The sequence below is a fragment of the Pteropus medius genome, unplaced genomic scaffold (assembly GCF_902729225.1).
Source record: "Pteropus medius unplaced genomic scaffold, Ma_sr-lr_union100, whole genome shotgun sequence".
Taxonomy (NCBI): domain Eukaryota; kingdom Metazoa; phylum Chordata; class Mammalia; order Chiroptera; family Pteropodidae; genus Pteropus; species Pteropus medius.
In genome coordinates, this window is record NW_024349796.1 from 12,296,587 (window position 1) to 12,317,312 (window position 20,726).

At 38.3% G+C, this 20,726-nt stretch overlaps 1 protein-coding gene across 16 annotated transcripts in view; it reads right to left on the reverse strand.

Annotated features, from left to right (window-relative positions):
• Positions 1–20,726, reverse strand: part of ESRRG (estrogen related receptor gamma) — a 519,096-nt gene that overhangs the window by 47,818 nt on the left and 450,552 nt on the right. For 15 of the 16 annotated variants that reach the window (XM_039883372.1, XM_039883368.1, XM_039883362.1 and 12 more), the window contains 2 exons: positions 9,480–9,590; positions 5,717–5,878 (listed from right to left, as the gene is read on the reverse strand). In XM_039883372.1, coding sequence (XP_039739306.1) covers positions 5,717–5,878; positions 9,480–9,590 — 273 coding nt within the window. The remainder of the gene's footprint in view (positions 1–5,716; positions 5,879–9,479; positions 9,591–20,726) is intronic. The other variant, XM_039883364.1, reaches the window with a different exon arrangement.

Sequence of the window (20,726 nt, forward strand, 5' to 3'; positions counted from 1 at the left end):
ATGCCATGGCACGACTATGTATGGATGGCTGTGTATATTCTTGGGACGCCTCGTCACTGAGCAGAAGGAATGCTAGAATCGAGGTCACAAGAGGACAGGCAATTCGGCATGGTGGCAGAACGATGACTTGGGTTACAAATGGTGGCACCAAGTGGTGAAGACAGATCTCTGAGAGCATCTTGAGCGACATTTCAGTGCCCCTTGAACTTAGATCTCTGTCTAGGAAACCTGGCAACTTCTTTGTTGGTCTGCACTTTCTCATTTCTAGCAAGGGTAGGTACGGAAAATGAAACCAGTCCTCAGAAGGTATTTCGGATATTTTTTTCACAACAATATTTAAGTTAAATATTTCTCAACTTACTGGTTTCTATTTCCATATCACGGTTGTGACTTCGGAAACTGTTAAACATTCAGTTGTTTTAGGTTTGGCCAAGGAAGATGGACTAAATTATTTAGACCTAAGGATCTTTCCCATTTAGGACAGAATGGTGACATTGATCTTCCTGGTGAAAGAAGCTCATCCCCTTTCCATTACGACCAATATTTTATTCTGCATATTTTTCGTAATGGCATTGGTGAATACTAACATTTTGGACCTCGTGGTTTTAATTGCAACTAAATGGCAATCTATGTGCAATATCTTAGAAACTAAATGAACACTAAAGATTTTATGTTTAGATCATGCTTTATAACTTGCAAATTAGTTACACATATGTGTATAACTTGCACGTATATTTTTTTCCTCATTTGATTTTCATAATATCACTAATGGCTATGACAATTAAGTAACTCACGAAAAAATTATTCAACTAGTACAATCCGGTTTTCTGAATTTACTTTCAGAATCATTCTACCCTTACAAACCACAACTACAGGTACACAGGTATACAACTACAGAGTACATTAAATATAACCTCCTAATAGTCGATAATTGAGTATACTTATAATTTAACTAGTATTATTAAGTGCCAGGGCTTTGGTGTTAAATTTATATTTTTCCCACTTATTTAAAAGACTCCACTATTTCATAGTTCTGAAGTCATTCAGTTACGTACACAAAAGAAAAACGTATCCCGAGGAAAGAAGCTGTAATCCTTTTAGTTCATTCACAGCAAGACAGAAATTTTAACCACGTGGAAATTCAGCTACAGGATAGGTGATGAGTAGAGCCTCAGAGCCTACTAACAGGTTTATGCTACGCATATGTTAATCAACTCATCAATAAAACATTTATCAAGTGCCAATGCTACAGATCCAAAAAAAGAAGTCTAGGTGCCATTTACCTAGAACTCTACCTGAACCAGGCCCGGTGTCCTGCTCATCAAACCACAATCACGCACTTGCACACATGGAAACATGCCTTGTGTTACAAATAGAAAGAACATCTTACAGTAATTATTTCTACCACATCTTTTTGTGCTGTTGTACATATCATAATCATTTAGTGGTGCTACCAGTTTCAGGTATGCGATGGACATTTTCAAAATGAAACTTCCAGAACTTTGGTTGAGGAATGAGAGAATCTTGAAAATTGGTCTCTACATAAAATGTATTAGAACGTATAATGTATCTTTAAGCAGTATCGTTAGCAATGAATGTTCAAAACATTCTTGGGTATTCTCCAACAAAATTTATGTCATAACGTAGAAAAAGTTTATCCATGTCCTTTAGAGATTTCTGTCATTTCTAGAAAAGTCTAAATACTTCTGTTGAGAAAAAACATAAAAAGTTAACTTAATGAGCAATGATTGGTACATTCTTCTAAACGTTTTTCCAAAAAATGTTTCAACGAAAATCGAAAATATTGACTTCTATACTTTAGATTTGTTTCTAACATGAATAACTATATGTAGACTGTTTTTATCAAATCATATTTTTGGTGTGTGTGTTTTTTATTTTTATTTGTTTGTTTCAAGCTTAATATTACCTGCCTTCACTTTGTATGAAGCAAAATTGTAGAATATTTTTTTCTGTTTGATGTTATTACAATAGACATGATTTTTACAATGTAACTAAGAGGCTCCAAACGTGAGCAGAGTTTCCCTTCTTTAGTAGCCAAGTGTTTAATGTGTCATGATAAAAATAAACAAGCCCGCCTGGAAATGTGCCATACTTGATAGAAAAAAGTTTTTTTCTAAAGTGCATTCATCCACTTAATTGTGCAAATACCTTCTATTCTTTTAAAGTAAACTGTCTGGGAGGTCCATAAATATATTTAAGCCACTTATATAGGTCAGCTAATATGGGTTACGCTTTTTAGAGCACCATCTAAGCACGTCCCGCCTTTTGCTAACAAAGTCACAGGACATAATAATATTTTAATCAACCACAAAGAACAATAGCAGATCTGACTGCTGGGCTGATAATCGTCTTATCACACCCTGTGAAACCTAGCTCTAACACTGGACAGACCCTCCCTTACTCCGCAGCCCATCCTGAGAAAGGCCAACAATGGAGAGAGATGAAGTGGAGTGTGCAGTACCTTCGTATCTACATAAAAGAGATTAGAGGCGACAGCGTTCCATTTTACAGCTCAATCATATTGTGTTAGCATGCGCTTATCCGAGCGCGGACGAAATTGAAAGAGAAATAAAAAAGAGTCAGGCAGATAGGAACCAGAAAAGCGAGGCATGAGCAATTTCCAAGGATATAAAAGGACGTTAATGGCAGGGCCCTGTCATTCTTAAAACGGGCTATTAGGGCACCATCATCTGTTCTTGTGCCCTTATGCTCCTTATGCTCCTCCAACGGAAGTCAAGCTTTTTCTAAAGCCCTTTTCTAAAGCCTTTTTTTTTTTCCCCCTATAGATAAAGTATGGTCATGTTTCATAACAACACTTTTCCATTTATATCATTGATTAAGGGAAGTCAATTAATTCTATTTACCGATCAAGAAAAGCCCACTCCCTTTGTATTTTTCTTCAATATTTTCTTCCGTTGAGTTCTTCACTTTTTCATACAGCAAAAGCAAGTATAAAAAAAGTACATTCCCCGCAGGGCAGAAAGACTACTGATCTTACCTTAGATGTTAAACTTCATTTTAAAAAAAGTGTGTGTCTGTGTGTGTCTGAGAATAGGATAAAGACAGCAAAGGCTTAAAATTTAGGACATTAAAAAGTATGGTTTCACTAATGTTGCAAAACGAAGAGTTCTGAACTTAAGACTAAGACCGGCAGAAATTTCGGTTCTGATTTGGCCTTCATTCTAGCTATGACCACAGTCATCAGGGCTGGGTCCTGTTATCGAGAATGGGATTTCACTTTCATCAAGGCAGAAATGTGACTCTAATCTTTAGATCCTCTCTGTAGTCACACCCCACCCCACACTGCAGGGCGCTGTTGTGCCTGGCCCCCCTGAAGCCAGTCCTGTGATGGCAGAGTGCCCTTCCTCAAAACACCCAATAGCAGGCCTACTGTTAAAAGGGTAGGAAGAATTGCAGTTCATTCTTGTCTTGCTAATCCCTTTCTGAAAAGCCAAGATACTCCGAGCAATCATTTAACCTCGGGGTATCAGGAAAACCAGAGCTGTGAGTCATCCCTCCACAGTGACCTGTTCTGGTATTTTCTATGGAAAGAGAATAACATCAGACCCCACCAATTCTGAGCCTCAGCTTAAGACTGAACACATAATCGTACAGTAATTGTTTCCACCACTGGAGCTGCTGTTACTCATAGTTATTTAAAGTTACTGTCTTCACAAAAGTCACTGGAGCCCCTTTACAGTGACAAATTCCTTTGTAAGCTGATATTTCTACTTCCGTACACAACTGGACCCACAAATTTACCACCGACTCCTCTCTAGCAGAGAACGTTGGAAGGGGTTGTTGACTTTTATTGGTTCTTATTATGGAATGTCTGTACGACATCAAAATATTGGCTTAACAAATTCCCTAATCCAGGGAGAACTTGGGCAGAATTCTCTGAAATAATGGATGGCTTGGAGTCACAGTGCCATAGCCTTTCATGCTGTTGTCACTAATAACAATATCACCATTATTATTTTCAAATAGTTCTTTGAAGAGCCATCAACCGGGACACTAAAATATCCTGATTTGACTCCAGGAAGCAATGCTGACCGTATGTTTTGAGCACACTAACCACGCTGGTGAACTCGTGAACATGTTTTTACCTCTCTCTGCCTCGATAATAATAACAGAACCCTGATTTGAAACAATGGTTCTCAGCTGGGGACAGGAGGCATGTGTGTATGTATATAAAATGACAAAATATATAAACATAAATGACAATATATATATTGACCATCTGAAAAAGTATCTGTGGATGCTTCAACAAATGTTTTGTTTCTTTTGGCTCTAAAACCTTTCATACCAAATAAGTTTATATGTATTGTTTGAGTAAATTCTGACTGTTTCCACTGTCACAATACCCAAATGTCTTGACATCTTTTAACATATCCCTTTTTTTTTTTGCTCTTTCTAAAAGTCATATAGATGTGATTACAATCTAAATGCAATATCGACTATCCATATGATCAAATTCTCATCTTTTTTTTTTTTATATGCAGTGACCCTTGTGAAGGTATCTCCTGAAGAACGTACTCAAGCTCACCTATTTAACTAGTTTTGACTTAATTTGGGGTGCTTTATTAGCAAACAGTGTAAGACAAAGTAGCTGGTATAATACAGAGTGATGTTTAAATTAGTTTACAATTTGCTTGGCCTCATCTAGAACAGCACCGAACAAAGCCATTCAGAAATGTCAGCTGTGTTCCTAACCACTGTAACAAATTGTCACCGAACGCTGCACACCTAATGACTTCAAATTAGCTTCAGTGTGATACCGCCTGACAGTTCGTCACGACTGTTAGCAACATAGCTGGCGTATCATGACCAATAAATTGGTTTCAGTGTGGGCTGGGAAAGGGACTTCCATCAATTTGATTAAAGAAATTACTGTAGCATTCAAAGCATAAAGACAAACTAGTTTAAGGAGACAGAAATAAGTTAACTGTACCAGAAAAACATTGGTCATCATTCAAAAACTTGTTTAGAAACTATTTGAAGATCAAAATTCAAACAAACAAAAAAAATCACAATTCCAATAGACTAGTAAAATTCTCAAACCTTGTGATCAGGCATATGTTTGATATTAGAGGATCAGTTAAGAAAGAAAAGTAACAGGATATTTTAAAATACTGCTTTTAAGTTACCATCTGAGAAAATATCATGTCAATTTAACAGTTCTTTTCATCATTTCTGTATAAATTCATTGTAAATATCTAATTGTAACCAAAGCAAACTTGTGAATATGAATGCAGTTCAGTATAAATAACCACCACGAACAACAAAATGAGTGATTTTTAAAAGAAAAAAGGTACATTAGACTACTGCTGACAAAGACATTTTTTAACGTGAAAAGAAAAAGTAGGAGTATTTCCTTAGGGTAAAACTCAGAATTTTAAAAGAGACAAAGAAATGTTTTTAAAACTTATACTCTCTTTACTGGCACTAAATAGTACCTTCGCATATGAAAAAATAATTAACAAGAGTTCAAGGTGGAACCGATATAAAAAAGGTTTATGATTCTATGAGGATCAGCAGATCCCTAAATTAAGTATGATAAAAACAAATGTCAAGGTTAAAAAAAATCCTAATGAGAAAATTTTGAATTTGCTTAATTTACATATACAACCTAGGGAATTCATTGCAACCTTTTTATTTTCATTTTGCTTTTTTTTTTTTTTTTCAGAAAATGTACCTGGAATATGCTTCGCCCATCCAATGATAACCACCAACTCCCGGTCAGCCAAGTCACACAGTGTAGTGAGGGCTTTGATGTCACTGTCGGGGACAGTAGGGTCAGGCATGGCATAGATCTTCTCCGGCTCGGCCACCAACAAATGTGAAACAATCTTGTTATCTGCAGGATCAGACCAGAGCACTACGAGATCACCAGTGGCATCATCCTTCTTTTACAAACCTTAAAGTATGCTGTGTTTCGAGAAGTAATCCTAATCGCCTACAATAAACCCGACATATTCTACTCATGGTTCAATATGTGTGTATTAAACAGTGTTCAGGGAAACAGCAAGACGAGCTGCTGCAGCCATAACACAATGCATTCCTTTCTTCTTCTTTCCTCTACCTGCCTCCGCTGGAATGAAGATTCTGCCCTAGAATGAGATTCTTTTTAGCAAACAGATAAGAGAAGTTAGATGCTTTCTGGGTTCGCGCTTTGATTCTTAAGTGGGATTTGGGGAAGCAGATTAAACACCATACAACAGCTTTAAAGTGAAAATCTACAGTTAACCATGGAAATCTAGAAGATCACGTGGAAGGCAAAGAACTTCTAATGCCCATAGTCATAATGGGCATGAAAGTCATTAATTATCTTAATTCCTTTAAAGAACAGCAAAGGTCACAGCCCTTCTGCCTGGGTGAATTACTGACTGTATGACGCTATCTCTGTGGGATGCGTTAAGTAGGAATGTCCTCCCTTTCTACCCCTCCCCACACCCCAGCCGATCTTCCCAACGTAGCACTTATCGGTGTCCAGAAAAATGCTCCCACTTAAATGTTACGGCATTTTCTCTTCGGAGTGTCTAATTCTTTAATCCTCTATTTTCATCTGTTGTCTTTAGTTCGTTCTCTGGTTCAGATTTATCTGCCTGAAATTTGTGATATATGTTTTTAAAATCCTTCATAAAATAAATGCTAGAGACAAATGGAAAGCATCACATCAAATGTGTTTTATTGCTCAGGGGCATGTGAGCGTTTATGGGAGGGGTTGTAAAACCTTGCTAACGGAATGATTTTTCTTGGCCCTATTTTCAATTTTTTTGTGAGTAGCTTTAGATTTTATATTTTCAACTGAGGAGATAGAAGTGGGTAAGAATAAACACGAATATTTCAATGTTCTATGTACTATTACTCTAGAAAACTAGGGCATTAAATGGGATTTTTGTGAGTAGAGCCAAAGTTGCCTCTATGTTTACTAGACAATGTTCCTTTTGCTATGTTTTTAACTTTTTAAACCAAAATGAAAGACTTCCTATACCTTAGAATTGAAAAACATAGAATTCTTTTCATTTCTTTTAACAAAATAATAAGGAGACTTATCTAACCTATAATTAGCAAATTTTTTTCTGACATATTTTTAAATTTTATTATTATGGCTACCAGAGGAAATATATTTATTGCAAATTATCAACAGATAACCATTTATAGGCAGTGATATCCAATTATCATCAAACTGAAAATGCAGATTTGGGAGGAAATATTCCCAAATACCATATTTTCTAGAAAAAAAATAGAGATTCTTTTTTTTTTTTTAATTTGCAGGGGCTGCAAAGAATAACACTTGCTTCTTGTATATGCTATAGAAACAACACCCTGTGTTTTTAGTTCCGCTTGAAAAAGTTTCAACTTTCACTGCTCTGACAATGCAACAAAACCTGTCAGCAACCAAAAGATAGATTCTCAGAATTAGAAGAAAATGCAATAAGGGCACAAAAAAATGTAACCAAAGGAAACCCTGATTCTAGTTCTTTCAGTACAGAAAAAAAAAAAAATGGTACCTGTTTTACCCAAGTCAATAGATATTTGAATTGAGGTCAAAGAAATTTGGTTGAAGCTTAGACTCTCCCATTATGCAGGACATAGCCGGCAGCACTGTTTCTAAGTAAATCTTATTTAATGTTTCCCTAATTAGAATCAATAGAACCCAATTTTCATCCTTGGGCTTCTGTGGTACACAGCCCGTCAGGGTCCAGAAACCTCCCCTAGCCACTGTGTCCGCAAAGCCCACGCATGGTCTCTTGACACTTATCTGACAGGATCTGAAAATTAAGTTTTATAAATGTTTGTTACAAAAACACACTAATTGGATGGACTCAGGAAAATTAACACAGAAGCCTTGAGATAATGAGTAATGATTTATTAGGAGACCTCTTTTATCTCAGACAAATGAAGCTCACTGAAATTGCTGTAATCTTCTTAAAGGTACTTGACAAGCCACTTCCCAATTTCTCAGGTTTACGCAGAAAACTGTAGATGTTTCCCTATCGTGTGGACTTACAAATGGGCTGGTGCTCATTTTTCTCTCAGCAGAGGAAATTATCAATGGTTTTAGTCAATGTTTACATTAAATGAATGAGAAATGGGCAGTTTGCGTATTACCGAATCCAGGAATACTAAACCTCTAATAAAATTAAGCATTAGTGTTTATTGCATTTTATTGTATTATCAGAAAGTTTTTTATTATAATGTGCAAAATCTGCTTAATGCAGTCCTAGATTGTATTTGCAGAACGCCAAACAGCTTATGCAGGCTGAGAAGATGCCAGATTGGACAATTGAAGGTATAATCAACATAATGTTTTTTGGAAAGGCAAAAGGAAACTATGCCATATGTTCACTTAAGCTTTAATTTTATGTAAAACTGGTTGTTTTTCCTTTGACATAGCTAAAATGTCCTTTCGTTTACAGTTCAGGCTCTGTTTTATTTATTTAACCGATCCCCATATGCTCGCATGTACGATGCACAGCAGCGCCCCCTCCTGGAGAATCTGAATTATAAGCGAACGCTTTTTCTCTTCCCTTGACAGTAGAGTGAAAATCACCCGCATCTTTTCTAGAACTGCTGCAGATGCAGTATCCTCTAGTGAGTGCTGCGTGTGTCTTCTGACACAAGTGTGAGAACTGCTCCCACCAGGGCACTGCTCAGCATGTAACACGCACTCTCTGCATAAACATCCTAAAATGCTAGCTCTGTTGCACTGCAGCTCTGAACTGATTTTCCAGAAAATGGGATACAGTTATTGCCTCAATCTATATTCCAGCTCTTTTTTAGTTAACGACAAGGAGAACAGGGCTTGCATTTTAGCAACGTACCCATCATCCTTTCAAACTGCAACCTGGCATTATAAAACCACGGGCCCTTCAAAAACAATACATAATGCCCATAAGGGCATCTGTGATGGAACCATCAACCTATGCTTGTTATTAGTAAGGCCCATTCCTGTTTTAATCTATTGCTAGCTAGTGTGTTAACTTTCTATCGCTCCAAATTAATGAGGCTCCTAATGTATCTTCATTGGGAGGTTGAGCAGTCAAACTCATTTAGTTAGTGAAAACGACAAAACTCACTTTCTTGTGAAATCTGAAACTAACAGCTCCAGTGAACTAATGATCACAGTCTGATCTATTTTATGTACCTCTGAAAATAAAGATAACCAGTAAATGTAAATCTTGCACTAGAGAAGCGATGCCTTCATATGCATATGCTTTGACAAAATGACTAGGTGAACACAGGGAGGGGTAAGAATACCATAGGGGGGGAAATTATAATTAGCTGCATTGCTGTTGATCCTCAAGGGCGATCCTTGAGAATAGAGCCACGGTCCCCCTGGCAAAGACAGACCTCTTTGGAGTGGGTGGGGAGTGGGCATTCCCAACTAATCTACAAACGGCCAACTGGGAGGCTTTCTGTGCTGGGACGCCAGACACGTCTGCTGTACTTACATGGCTTTTTGGCTGGCTGAACCAGCTGGGGGTTCAGGTATGGGCTGTTCTCCGCATCTATTCTGCGCTTGTACTTCTGCCGACCTCCACGTACTCTGTCAAGACGCACCCCTGTGAGCAGAGACAGACACCGGCTTACTGTTGAGGTAGTTATCTCTGAGACCAATCAAATACACAGAGAGTATCACCCGTGGGTGCCAGGGAGACAAGACAGAATGCACAATGGCCCAGGAATATTAGAGGAATGTAGAAAAGAGAGGTTGGAAACCCAATGCGACAGAGGATAACAAACCGGGATGACATTTTCTGCAAGGCCATCCAAGTCACATTCACCCACCGAAGAAAAGGCATGTTTTCATGTGAATTAACACAGAGAAACTGTTTCTCATATAAAAGATAATATAGTTTCTCAAATTAAAGACAATGACAATTTGTATCCTCTTTATCAATCAATCACTCCTGAAAGCTCAGTGTGTAGGATCGAGTAGACCAGCTGACCAGCTATCGAACCCTCTCCGGTCTCCCCGGGACTCAGTATGGACCTGTGGAGTGGCACTGCATTGAAAGCACTTACGTGCCATGAAAAGCTGGAATTAGACTACGCAAGATGCGATGCAAAGACTGCCCCGTCTTAGCATGTCGACACGTCTCAGGAGGAGAATGGTATTTACATTTGGCACACATTTGTATTTTCCTTCAAACGACAGAAAACTGGGAGCAGGTGTGGACCGAACGCAGGATAGAAAGAGGGGTTTCCTTCCTAAAAATAATTCAGAAGGCGAAGGTGCCAGAGAAGGGGCATGTTAGTAGGGCAGAGCTGAAGGGTGAAGCGAGGAGGACACACGCAGACTGGCTTTCGTTAGACTTTCTCCCCAAGCATGATGGGCTGGGTCAAGATTCAGGGAGTTTGTGCTGGCAGTGGATTTAAAAGACTAAGGAAAGAGGCAAAAGAGAAAGAAAGAGATTAAACATCAAGCAATGTTTCATTGATATGGGGGGTAGGGTGGGAAAGAGCTTGTGAATAACCCGGTTTTCAGTCTGTAACTGCAAAGTTTAGAACAGGACCGCATACATGTTTAGCAAATAAAAAGAAGATACTTGGGAGCGAGAACCAGATGAGAGCCTCTTTTTATGGTATTAGGTTGCATCGTAATTGATAAAACAGTATAACATTATCCATTAATAAATTCAACCAAGTAATTCATTGTACATATTTTGGCATTTCTCAAACTGTTTAGAAAATAGATTTGGTTTAACAGCATTGTCAGTATTATTATTTTACTGAAGGGGCTCTCAGAGCCTTTCATATGCAAATGACCTCTGAAAAACTCTCAGAGGGAGATACAGCCTATGCAATGCTTTGCAAAACAATTTAACCAAGGATCCCATTTTTGGAATATTTATCAGTATCATGTGCAACGTGTGAGTTGTGGGTTATCTGAGTTATATAAAACAGTTTGGGAAAAGCTGATATATCTCTATGTGAATCCTGGAGGTAAATATGCTCTCAAATATTAAGGATTATTATTTATCCATGAAATAAAGAAAAATATAATTTTTCATATTATCTTAATAACGCCACTTTAAGAGTTGATTATTTTTTTAGTGAAACATACAAGCATACAGTTGGTCTAGATAAAGCCTGAAATGTCATAGTGAAATATCACAGCAGAGTTGAAATAAAATCAGGAGAAAACTTCAAGAGCTATTAAATAGTTTTAAACAAACAAATATCAAAAAACAAAGAAATTAGGTGCAGTGTTCAAATACTCACTGAAAATGATACTGCATGGGTGTCACAAAGAAGCTATATGCAATAATACAATAAATTATTCCTAAGTAGTATACAAAAATATGTTTTTATAAAATAAAGCATAATTTACAAGTCAGAATAGTTGAGTTTTTTTTCTGACTCTTTTGCTAACGAGCTCTATAAACTTTGGTGAGTTCTTTAACTTAATTGCTTTTCCAAATATAACACAGATATAAAGATAATATCCTCCCCAATGTTCTGCTGTAATAATTTAATATTAATATAGTATAATAATATATTTGGGCGTTGTACAAATACACTATTAAGATAGTCTATGAACCTTAAAATTCCAAGAAAAATAAGGAAGTTGTCACCATCTCATAATTTTGTTGAAATATTGCTATATTATCTTATTTAAACATATTTTGCATCATGATCATTTATTGAAAATCTAGTCTACCTGCCTCAGTTCTGTAGGTAAACAGATTGAGGTATGATGGTGTAGTAAGGCCAATTAAAAACACAAGCCAAATAATGATACTGATACCTAAGTGACGTACAGAAATATTTGGTATCCCATTCTATTTACCGTTCATCCCTGCACTAATAATATTATTTAGCTATGTGATTATTTTAGGATACAGAAAGTAATCTAAATTCTATGAAAAAGAAGGATGCTTTCCCTGAATTTAGCTATAAGCAACAACACAAAGTTGAGCAGAGAATTGGTAATTATCTCTTTAACCTCATACGTTTCAAAATCTCCAACTAACGATTTTAGCAGAAATAAAGAAAAACCACAGTATTTATGATCAGGACCTGGGAAATCCAGATTTGCTGTAAACAAACATCAATCTAATCCAAATATTTCCACCGAAGTTGACCAAGCCTGCGTCTTTACATTCTCACGATCCTAAATACAAACAATTTGTTTGGACTTCATTTGTAAGCCAGTTTTGAAAAAGTTTAAAAATAAGAATACTCCCAGGAAAGAAGATGCCCGCAATGTTCAATGTTTGACAGGATTTGAAGTTAATTAAGGCAACTGGATTTTCTACCCATGTGGAGACTGCCATTATCTTTTTTTTTTAATAAAAGATTTTAATAGTTGGCACTACCTAACAAGTAGAACATTTCACATTGCTTCTGCTTTCAAACACTGCATGTGCCGACATTGCCACAAGGGAATTACAAATCTTATACATTGTCAGAATTACAAAATTGAGAAAGCAAGAATAAGGCAAGGAGGGAAAAAAAAATACGCCGTGAGGCAAATAAACGCCAAAAAAGTAAAACAGTTCAGCACGAGGTCTTCCTAGGTCAGCTAATTTTAAGTCTACATTTTATGCCCAAATGCAAATTTTTATATTATACAGTCCAAAGTCAAAAGTATTTTTCACATTTTTAATAGCACAAAGTCAGAGGCATTTCATAGGATAATAAAAGATCTTCCCTTTGGAGAATTATACAAGGATACTCTAGCCTACTTTCCTAAATTTAAAGACATGCCTTTTATAATGTCCCCAAAGGCTGACTAAAAACATTAATTACATAGACTCCTGGAATACTTAAAAAAGAGGCAAAATAGTCGCATTAAAGTAAAAATATTTTTTTAAAAAGATAATTAATTTCATGGCCACTAAATCAATAGTTATATTAAATAGATGTTATTCAACATGGCTGGTAATTGGAGTATCAGGAGCAGACCAGAAAAGCAAGACATTGGAAGCAATAGGTGACGGGGGTGGGCACTTTCTTGTCCACTCTGGTCTTCCTGATACTGCAGCTCCCTTTACTATGTAAGGACGCCTCACTTCTGTAGTACCTAACAGCGTCCTTGACTTCTCCTGAGATTTCTGCGAGGGACCGTCAGAAACAGAGGATGGAGATATTTCCATGGAGGAGCTCCAGAAAAAGCAGCAAAGGAACCACAGCGGGAATTTTAGTAGCAACCTCGGATGGGGTTTCTCCTTGGGGACAATGTCTTGATGGAGGGTCCCAGTTTAACCCAGAGTAATTGCACATATTCATAGGCTCCTGGGTGAGGGGATGGGTGACAGTTATTTGTATATTCACATGTATACTCCAGGGAGCATCTAACCGTATTAAATTCTTGAGGATCACATGAGAAAATAAAACACAGCAACTCCTAGAAGCTTCTCTGACTACTGTCCCCTCTCAAAGTAGCCAGTGATGTTGTCAAACATGGCGTCATGACATAGTTCCTTTCTCTGTGCTTCCCCAGTCTTTGCCTCCTCATATCTGCGTCTCCCTACCGAGCACCGTCTTCGTTGTTAACTGAATGACTCTGCGTGAAGGGTCTGGGAATAAACCAAAACAGGAGCCCGTTCCTAGAAGTCACTGGTTATCGAGAGCTTATAATGTTCCAGGCAATGGGTGGTTGTCCATATATTAACACAGTTAATCCTTACAGCAATCCTAATGAGGCGGGAGTGATTACTACCCCATTTTACAAATGAGAAAACTGGAAACAGCAAGAGGCTGGGCCAGGAGTGGGAGTTGGGGACAAAAGCTGCAGAACCCACACTCGAAGCACCAAGTCCATACCGCTTCTCTGCCGTTCGACTCTACGTTGGGGAAAGAGTATTTGGTGCACACGCCAAAAGCAGAAGCACCAGCAGATAAAACCCGATTGCTGTGGTAAAAAAAAAAAAAAAACACCCTCATCACGATTGAGGGTGCATGTAAAGAGAGAGGCAGAATGATGAACTAGCCAGAGGAAATGATCACTTTTATTCCACTGAAAGGCGAGTCATGTCGCATCTATCACCCTGTCGGGTGACTTCACTTAGAAAAGTTTATAGCTATAAGACTGTGGGCAAACCGAAAGTGACGAAGAGATTCAGTCACTCCGCTTTTCCACTGAGGCAGGGACCCAGAGATATTAACTTCCTCGCTCCTTGTTTATCCTTGAAATGTTACTACGATTTCGACAAGGCCTGTCTTGCCTGGGTCACAGAGGCAGGGGGACAGATATCCTGCCCTGTGGTTACATTTACTCCTCCTGGAAGATTATGACAATTAGGAAACTCTGAAATTGCTAGATTGTATGTGGAAACACTACAAGAACTGCTGAACTAATAGGGAAAAAATTCACACGGGGAGAGAAAATGCATATCCATTAGGCAAACTTTTTTTTTTTTTTTAACTAAGTCCTCAGTCACTAAAAGAGATAAAAGCCATGACTCACATTAAAGCTTCCTTGCTCTACAGATGAATTAACAATTAGCAAGGGGAAGTCTTTCTTTTTGGTCTCCTGAGAGCTATCTGGACTATTAAACATTGAGGCTTGCATAGGAAATTACAAAGGTTTTCCTCCGTTTCAGATTCAAGTCGCATCCAAAACACATTTGCAGATTTCTGTGCACAGGACATAACCCCAAAGAAGTTCCTCCTTCTGTTGTTCAAGGTGTGATTCACTGCTCTTGGCTGGTTCATAGGAATACATGTTAAATTTATAATCTGGATTGGAGGCAAAATCAAAACAAAAAAAAAAATTGAAATAATCACAGACAAAATATTTTGTAGGAGGAATATTATTCCGTCAGGGGCAAAGTTGCTTCATCCTAATCTATGACACGTACGAGTACAAATTAGGTCATCTGCAACAGGTGACAAGTTTTAATTGAATGTCTTCCATCTTCAATTCTTACAAAAGGTGAATGGAAATAAATGAGTCTGGCCAGACGGCCCTGAGCCCTACAATACCCAATATCTCATTATTTTTAAACAGCTATCTATAAACGGATGCTGACAAGCCCTGAACCTTTTATTTCTGCTCAAGATGAGGTGGCTGCAAATGAAAAAAAAATAAAATAAAAAAAGAGAAAGAAAAAGGGGCACATCCAGAACGTTACATTAAAGATGCAATACCTACCCTCATCACTTCCCCCACGTAATTAAAGGAAATCTCCTATTCAAAAGGCACTATTTCTTACTTTGCTTGATGTCAGAGAGAGAGAGAGCGCTCGCGAGCGAGCACGCTTGGCCGGCATTTGCTAAGCACAGATTACCTTAAAAAAAAAAACAAAAGACATCCTCCCTTTCTTTCTTTTTACCTGTTAAAAATTTCATGAACTATCAGAAGAGAGATTGCCGTGACTTATGCCTATCTAAACTCTATTTTCTCTTGTTACTATTAATACTGGAGACTGTTCCCTTCATCCTTTCTGAAATTGCCTCCTCGCGTGAATGAAGTTAGGAATTAGTGGGTACAGACGTGAAGTGTGGCTGCGCACCAACGTCGGGGAAAGTGATTCTACTAATTCACAATTAAATGTGACAGTGGCAGCAATAAGTTTAACACAATAATACAGTGATAACAGTGCACAGCACCCCATGGGGATGCTCTGTGTAAACAAAAGCACAGATATTATTTATGCAAAATTCAATGCCCTGTAAAAATGAATTAAATATGAAATCAACCAAGCTGGTTTACAAGTTTGCCAGGCTCAGAGCCATCGTCACTCTGTTCCATTCAAGGGAGAGGAAGATAGTAAAGTCTATGGCCAAAAAAAGCTGATGTGGATTTTAAAGAGAATATGGATATAAAAAGGAACCAGGTGACAGAGAAAGGTGGCAGTACATCTGGAGGTCATTTGGTTCAACACATGTGACTCTAGATCACATGGAGAACATAGGCAGAGCCCTATGAAGCTCAAAAGAGAAGCTCAGGGCAATTTGAATAGGGGAAAACTTTAAGTCCTGGCTAACTTGTTGGTAACTTACCAAAGATAATAGAAACGTATTACCAGACTCGGGCAGGAATTCGGAGGGCCAATTATAAGACATCAAAGTGATGCATGATGTTTAATGTCTTTCTGGTGATTATGATTTGACAAAGTTGAGATTTAAAATAAAGTAAATCTATCACCAAGAACATAAGATGCGTGTCCAGGTCACGTGAAAAGAGAATTATATCTCACACATAAAATATGTAGGGAAAAATCAGTCTAATGTAGATTACACAGTTTAATGTAGATTAAATGTTAATATAATATTAATGTGTACATGTCCGAATCTCATACCAGTAAGAACTTCTCTTGGGACACTGTGACACTTACTTCTTATTTTTATGACACCAGCAGCAGTAAGTTTGATACAATAACAGTAATAACAGTGCACGACAGTCTGTGGGGAGGCTCTGTGTAAATAAAAGCACAAATATTATCTATGTCAAGTTCAATACCCTGTAAAAATTAATTAAATATGAAAATAAACAAGCTGGTTTTCAGGCTGCCAGGATGACAACCACAGATACTTTGTTTCATTCCAAGGAGGAGACAGAGTCCAGCAGCAACACTGTTAAATCTTTAACGGAGTAAATAAGAACTACTATGGACTGTGTTGAAAGCTAATCCCCAAAGTGATGGCATTTGAAGGTGGGGCCTCTGGGGTTTGATTAGGTCATGAAGGTGCAGCCCTCATGATGAGACTAGCAGAGACCCCAAAAATCTCCCCACGGGAGGACAAGCGAGAAGAAAGCTGTCTAAGAACCAGGAAGCCCTCATGAACACTGAATCCGCCATGCTCCCACCCCACCCCACCCCACCCCAGTCTTGGGATTCTTCGGCCTCTACAACCAATGGCTTAAATTCCTGTGGTTTTTAAGCTGCCCAGTCTGTGGTGTTCTGTTAGAGCATCCTGAACAGACTCAAACAAGAAGCGGTGAAGAAACATATTAAGAGTTAGAGAGACTCTACGATGGGCCGCTACAGGATGTGACATGAAATAAAGAAAAGGGAACGGTCCCCACTCCTTCCTCCACCACCTCCACATAGCATCAGTAACCCTCATTCATCCGCCAATTGTGCGGTTAAGTATTCATGAGGAGAGCTGATGGAGAAAAAGCGAAGGAAAGCAAGAGAAAGTAGGAGAGAGTGGTTTAAGTCGTACAAAATTCAGAAGCGGAGCAAACAGGCACAGAACGTTCGCAGCACACTCGGCTGCCTGAAGCCGCGAGGCGTCCACAGTAGCTCACAGGCACTGGGGCACATTTTCAAGCTGATTAAAATACAATTTTTCTCCCCCACAGTTGACAAATTAGACCGTCGAGAGATTTAAGACTTAAGAAAAACTGGGCTAGGAGGGGCAGGAGTGGCAGTGGAAATAAGGCACTTATAAGTTCATGATGTATTCACTGAAGTTAAATAAAGACAAATATGAAAAGACTATCAACAACAGACACACTCAGTAAGTCATGTTTCCTGTACAGTTAATGTCCATGTATCACCCTTTGATCTCTCGCATATTTTCAAGATCTTCCTCCTACCTGGTTTCAGAAAGATGACTAGAAATTCAGTGTGATTTGTTGTAGGCAATAAGCATACAAAAAGACATTTGTTTTGTTTTGTTTGTTAATCTGGTTTTCAAGCCAAATGTTCAATGATATTTTTATTTCACAGCTCGGAGCATCTAGATTTTAATAAAGAGCTACGCCAGGCTCATGCTTCATTGATACATAACGTTCGAGATGTGGGGGAGAGTTATACATAAGTAAGTGTAAACATATCAACATTTCCTGTCAGGGGAAATAACTGTGGAAACGCAAACTCCAAGGGCCAATCAGAAAACTTACTAAAGTGTCGTGGCAGTGTGTACTACGCAGCCTGCATTTTCCTTCTGAAGTCAGGATGTGTGAAGAGTGTGGGAAGGCACACAGAAAACACTAGTGCCATTGCCAGATGCCAACGAAACCAGGTCGTGAATTTCCTGAGAGGCGTCCCTGTGGACAGCTGTCCCGTGGGGGTAAGATGTGAGGGTCTCATGCCATCCTCGAAATGGTCCGCAGGGCCAAAGGGTGCCAAGAAAAGACAAACACGCTTTTCTAGTCACAGTGCGGCTCAAGGTCGGATTCTGGGAGTGAGAGTCTAAGTGTGACCGTCACATGCAGGAGGAGACAGAAGTCCCCATGAAAATCTCCTTGTGATGGCCCAGTCCATTTCCTCTCAGTCTCTCCTGTCAGCAGAGTCTCTATGTTTTTGAAACACAATCCAGGCCAAAATCAAACTTCAAGATATTTATTATCTCTACTCAGCTTAATTCCACAAAAAAACAAACTGAGGGTTGAGGGCATAGTGAGAAAAAACACTGTAATTGAAACAGCTTCAAAGGATCAAAATACAGCCAAATGACTTTGGTTTATGTTTTAATTATAGATTAATCATCATGGCACATGCAGTATACATATCATACATAGTATACTATGCCTGCCACAGAGTAAGCACCCCAAACTACTAAGTAAATAAATAAACATGTGCATTACAGCCATCTACCAATCAGGTTTTTTTTTTTTTTCTTTAGTGTGATTGTTTTTCTTTTGCTACTTCTAAACCTGGACTGTATACGTAGAAAGGTATGAAGCACTTGTCAATAATTCTTGCCTGTCATGTTTTTCTTAATGCACTAGCATACGATAGCTTTAGAAAAGTAGAGAAAATTTGACAACAACAAAATAGCATAAAGCACTATAAAAAAGGAAATGCTGAAACATACGAGAGCAGAACTTAATTTTCAGTATTCATCCTGGACGATACACAAGGAAACAGCGTTTGATTTCCTGGGAAATCCTGAGATAAGTATCAAGAAAAACCAACTAACGAGGATTATATTTAGATGCTGAAGACTGAGCCAGAAAGATCATAGGTCCCTATCCTTGGGAAATTTGACAAATGAAGAAAACCGTCCTCCTTCTGAGACATTTTTATTGCTCGCCTGCCTGGAAGCAGATGAATGAGTTTGATCACGTGTTAAGCTCTCCTCCAGGTCTAAGATTCTATGAATGAAATGATGTACTTAAAAAGATGGAACTGACCCACGGACTCAGGATACGACAAGTGCCTTGGCAGTTGGAAACATCAACGCACTTCATATCTTAAATCAAGGCAGACCAGAGCCAAATGGATGTCGCTAATGAACCAGAAGAGCAGACGGCTTTCTGGCCCAGGTCTTAGCATCCCCCTCACACTGACCTTGGCCAAATGCATTTCCTTTTGTTCTTGATGATAATCAAGCAAATAAAGGGCCCAGGTTTGAAAAACGCTTCTAGCTTATTACTGCATTAGGAAGAGATCAATGCCTGTTGCACATCGCTGTGGAGGCTGAAGTATGGAAAATCATAAACAGCTTCAGATTTGTAGGCATTTTACAAAATATCGACTAGATTTTGTTGAGAGGAGAATATGACCTAATAATGGATATTTTTTAAAACAACCAACACACAGTCAATGGTTATTCTGATATTTAACCAAATTTCAGCCAGAGTTTAGAAACAAAAAGGCATTTGGCTAAATATGATCAGATTTCAGTAACTATACTGCAACGGGTAATTTTTCATCTCAACATCTTTAGTCACCTTTTTTTCAGAAATTAGAGTACATTTGAATATGCACATATACAGAAATGCAGAGATAGATACACACATATAAGATTCTAAACCAGTAAGACATTAATCAATTTCTTTATTTTCCTGATAAGGATTTGGCTGGCTAAATGTTTTTCTGAGACTTACTCGTAAAATTTTTCCAACTAAGGAAAACCCATGGTATGTTAATTCATACTGATATTTGTATCAGGAGTTGCGAATTCAAACAGCTACAGGGACAACCAATGTAAAGTGATGAGTGAAATGGACTGTGTGTTTATAAATAAATGAGGGGTGTGTACGTGAACCCGAGAGCATTTACTCCATAGACGGCTCCACCCCACCGCCAGCGCCGGCGTGAATGGGCCTTGCGGGACGGGACGGAGGTAGGCCCAGGGGACTGGGGCTCGATGTATTACCCCATTTCCAAAAGAAGCCTGCAATCTGTATCTAAAAATCACCCGATGTTTAAGTGTGCGCACAATTTTTTTAGCTTTTGGTGGCCCTTGGGCCTTCGAGCCACATTCTTTTACGCGAGGCTAACGGTTAGAAGTCCCCTGACAGAAGCCAAGTCTGATAATTGGCTGGTTAAATCGATCATATCCCAAGTTAGTAGCTATTTAGAAATTATCCTTTTATTTTATTTAGGCATGCATTAAATACGAACATAAATTAAATTGTCTAATTGCTTACGTTGTTATATAGGACACATCTTGAAATTCTAATTTTAAAATGCTATTTAGTAGGGTTCCAGGTATAATAATAATGTATAAAAGATAATGGCTTTCATTAGAAAGCATTTCAAAGAAGAATAAAAATTTAATCATCCATGCCCATACATAACACCTGTCATTTAGGAATGCTGACGTGTTTTGGTCCAGTTCAGCCCTCTTAAAGAATCTCTTGCTAAGCACAAGTGTCTACTGTTATTAATTGTAAAAGGCAGCAAAGGCTTTTCTCAAATTCATCCCTTATGTTTACCGTTTTCAGTCTCTGAAGGAATATCTTTCTGCCCAGGGAAATCTGTCGGAACCTACAAGCCAATTCTTGTAATACGGTGAGTGCATCTCCATTGTCACTAGGATGCATCAAATTAATCAGCTGGCAAAGA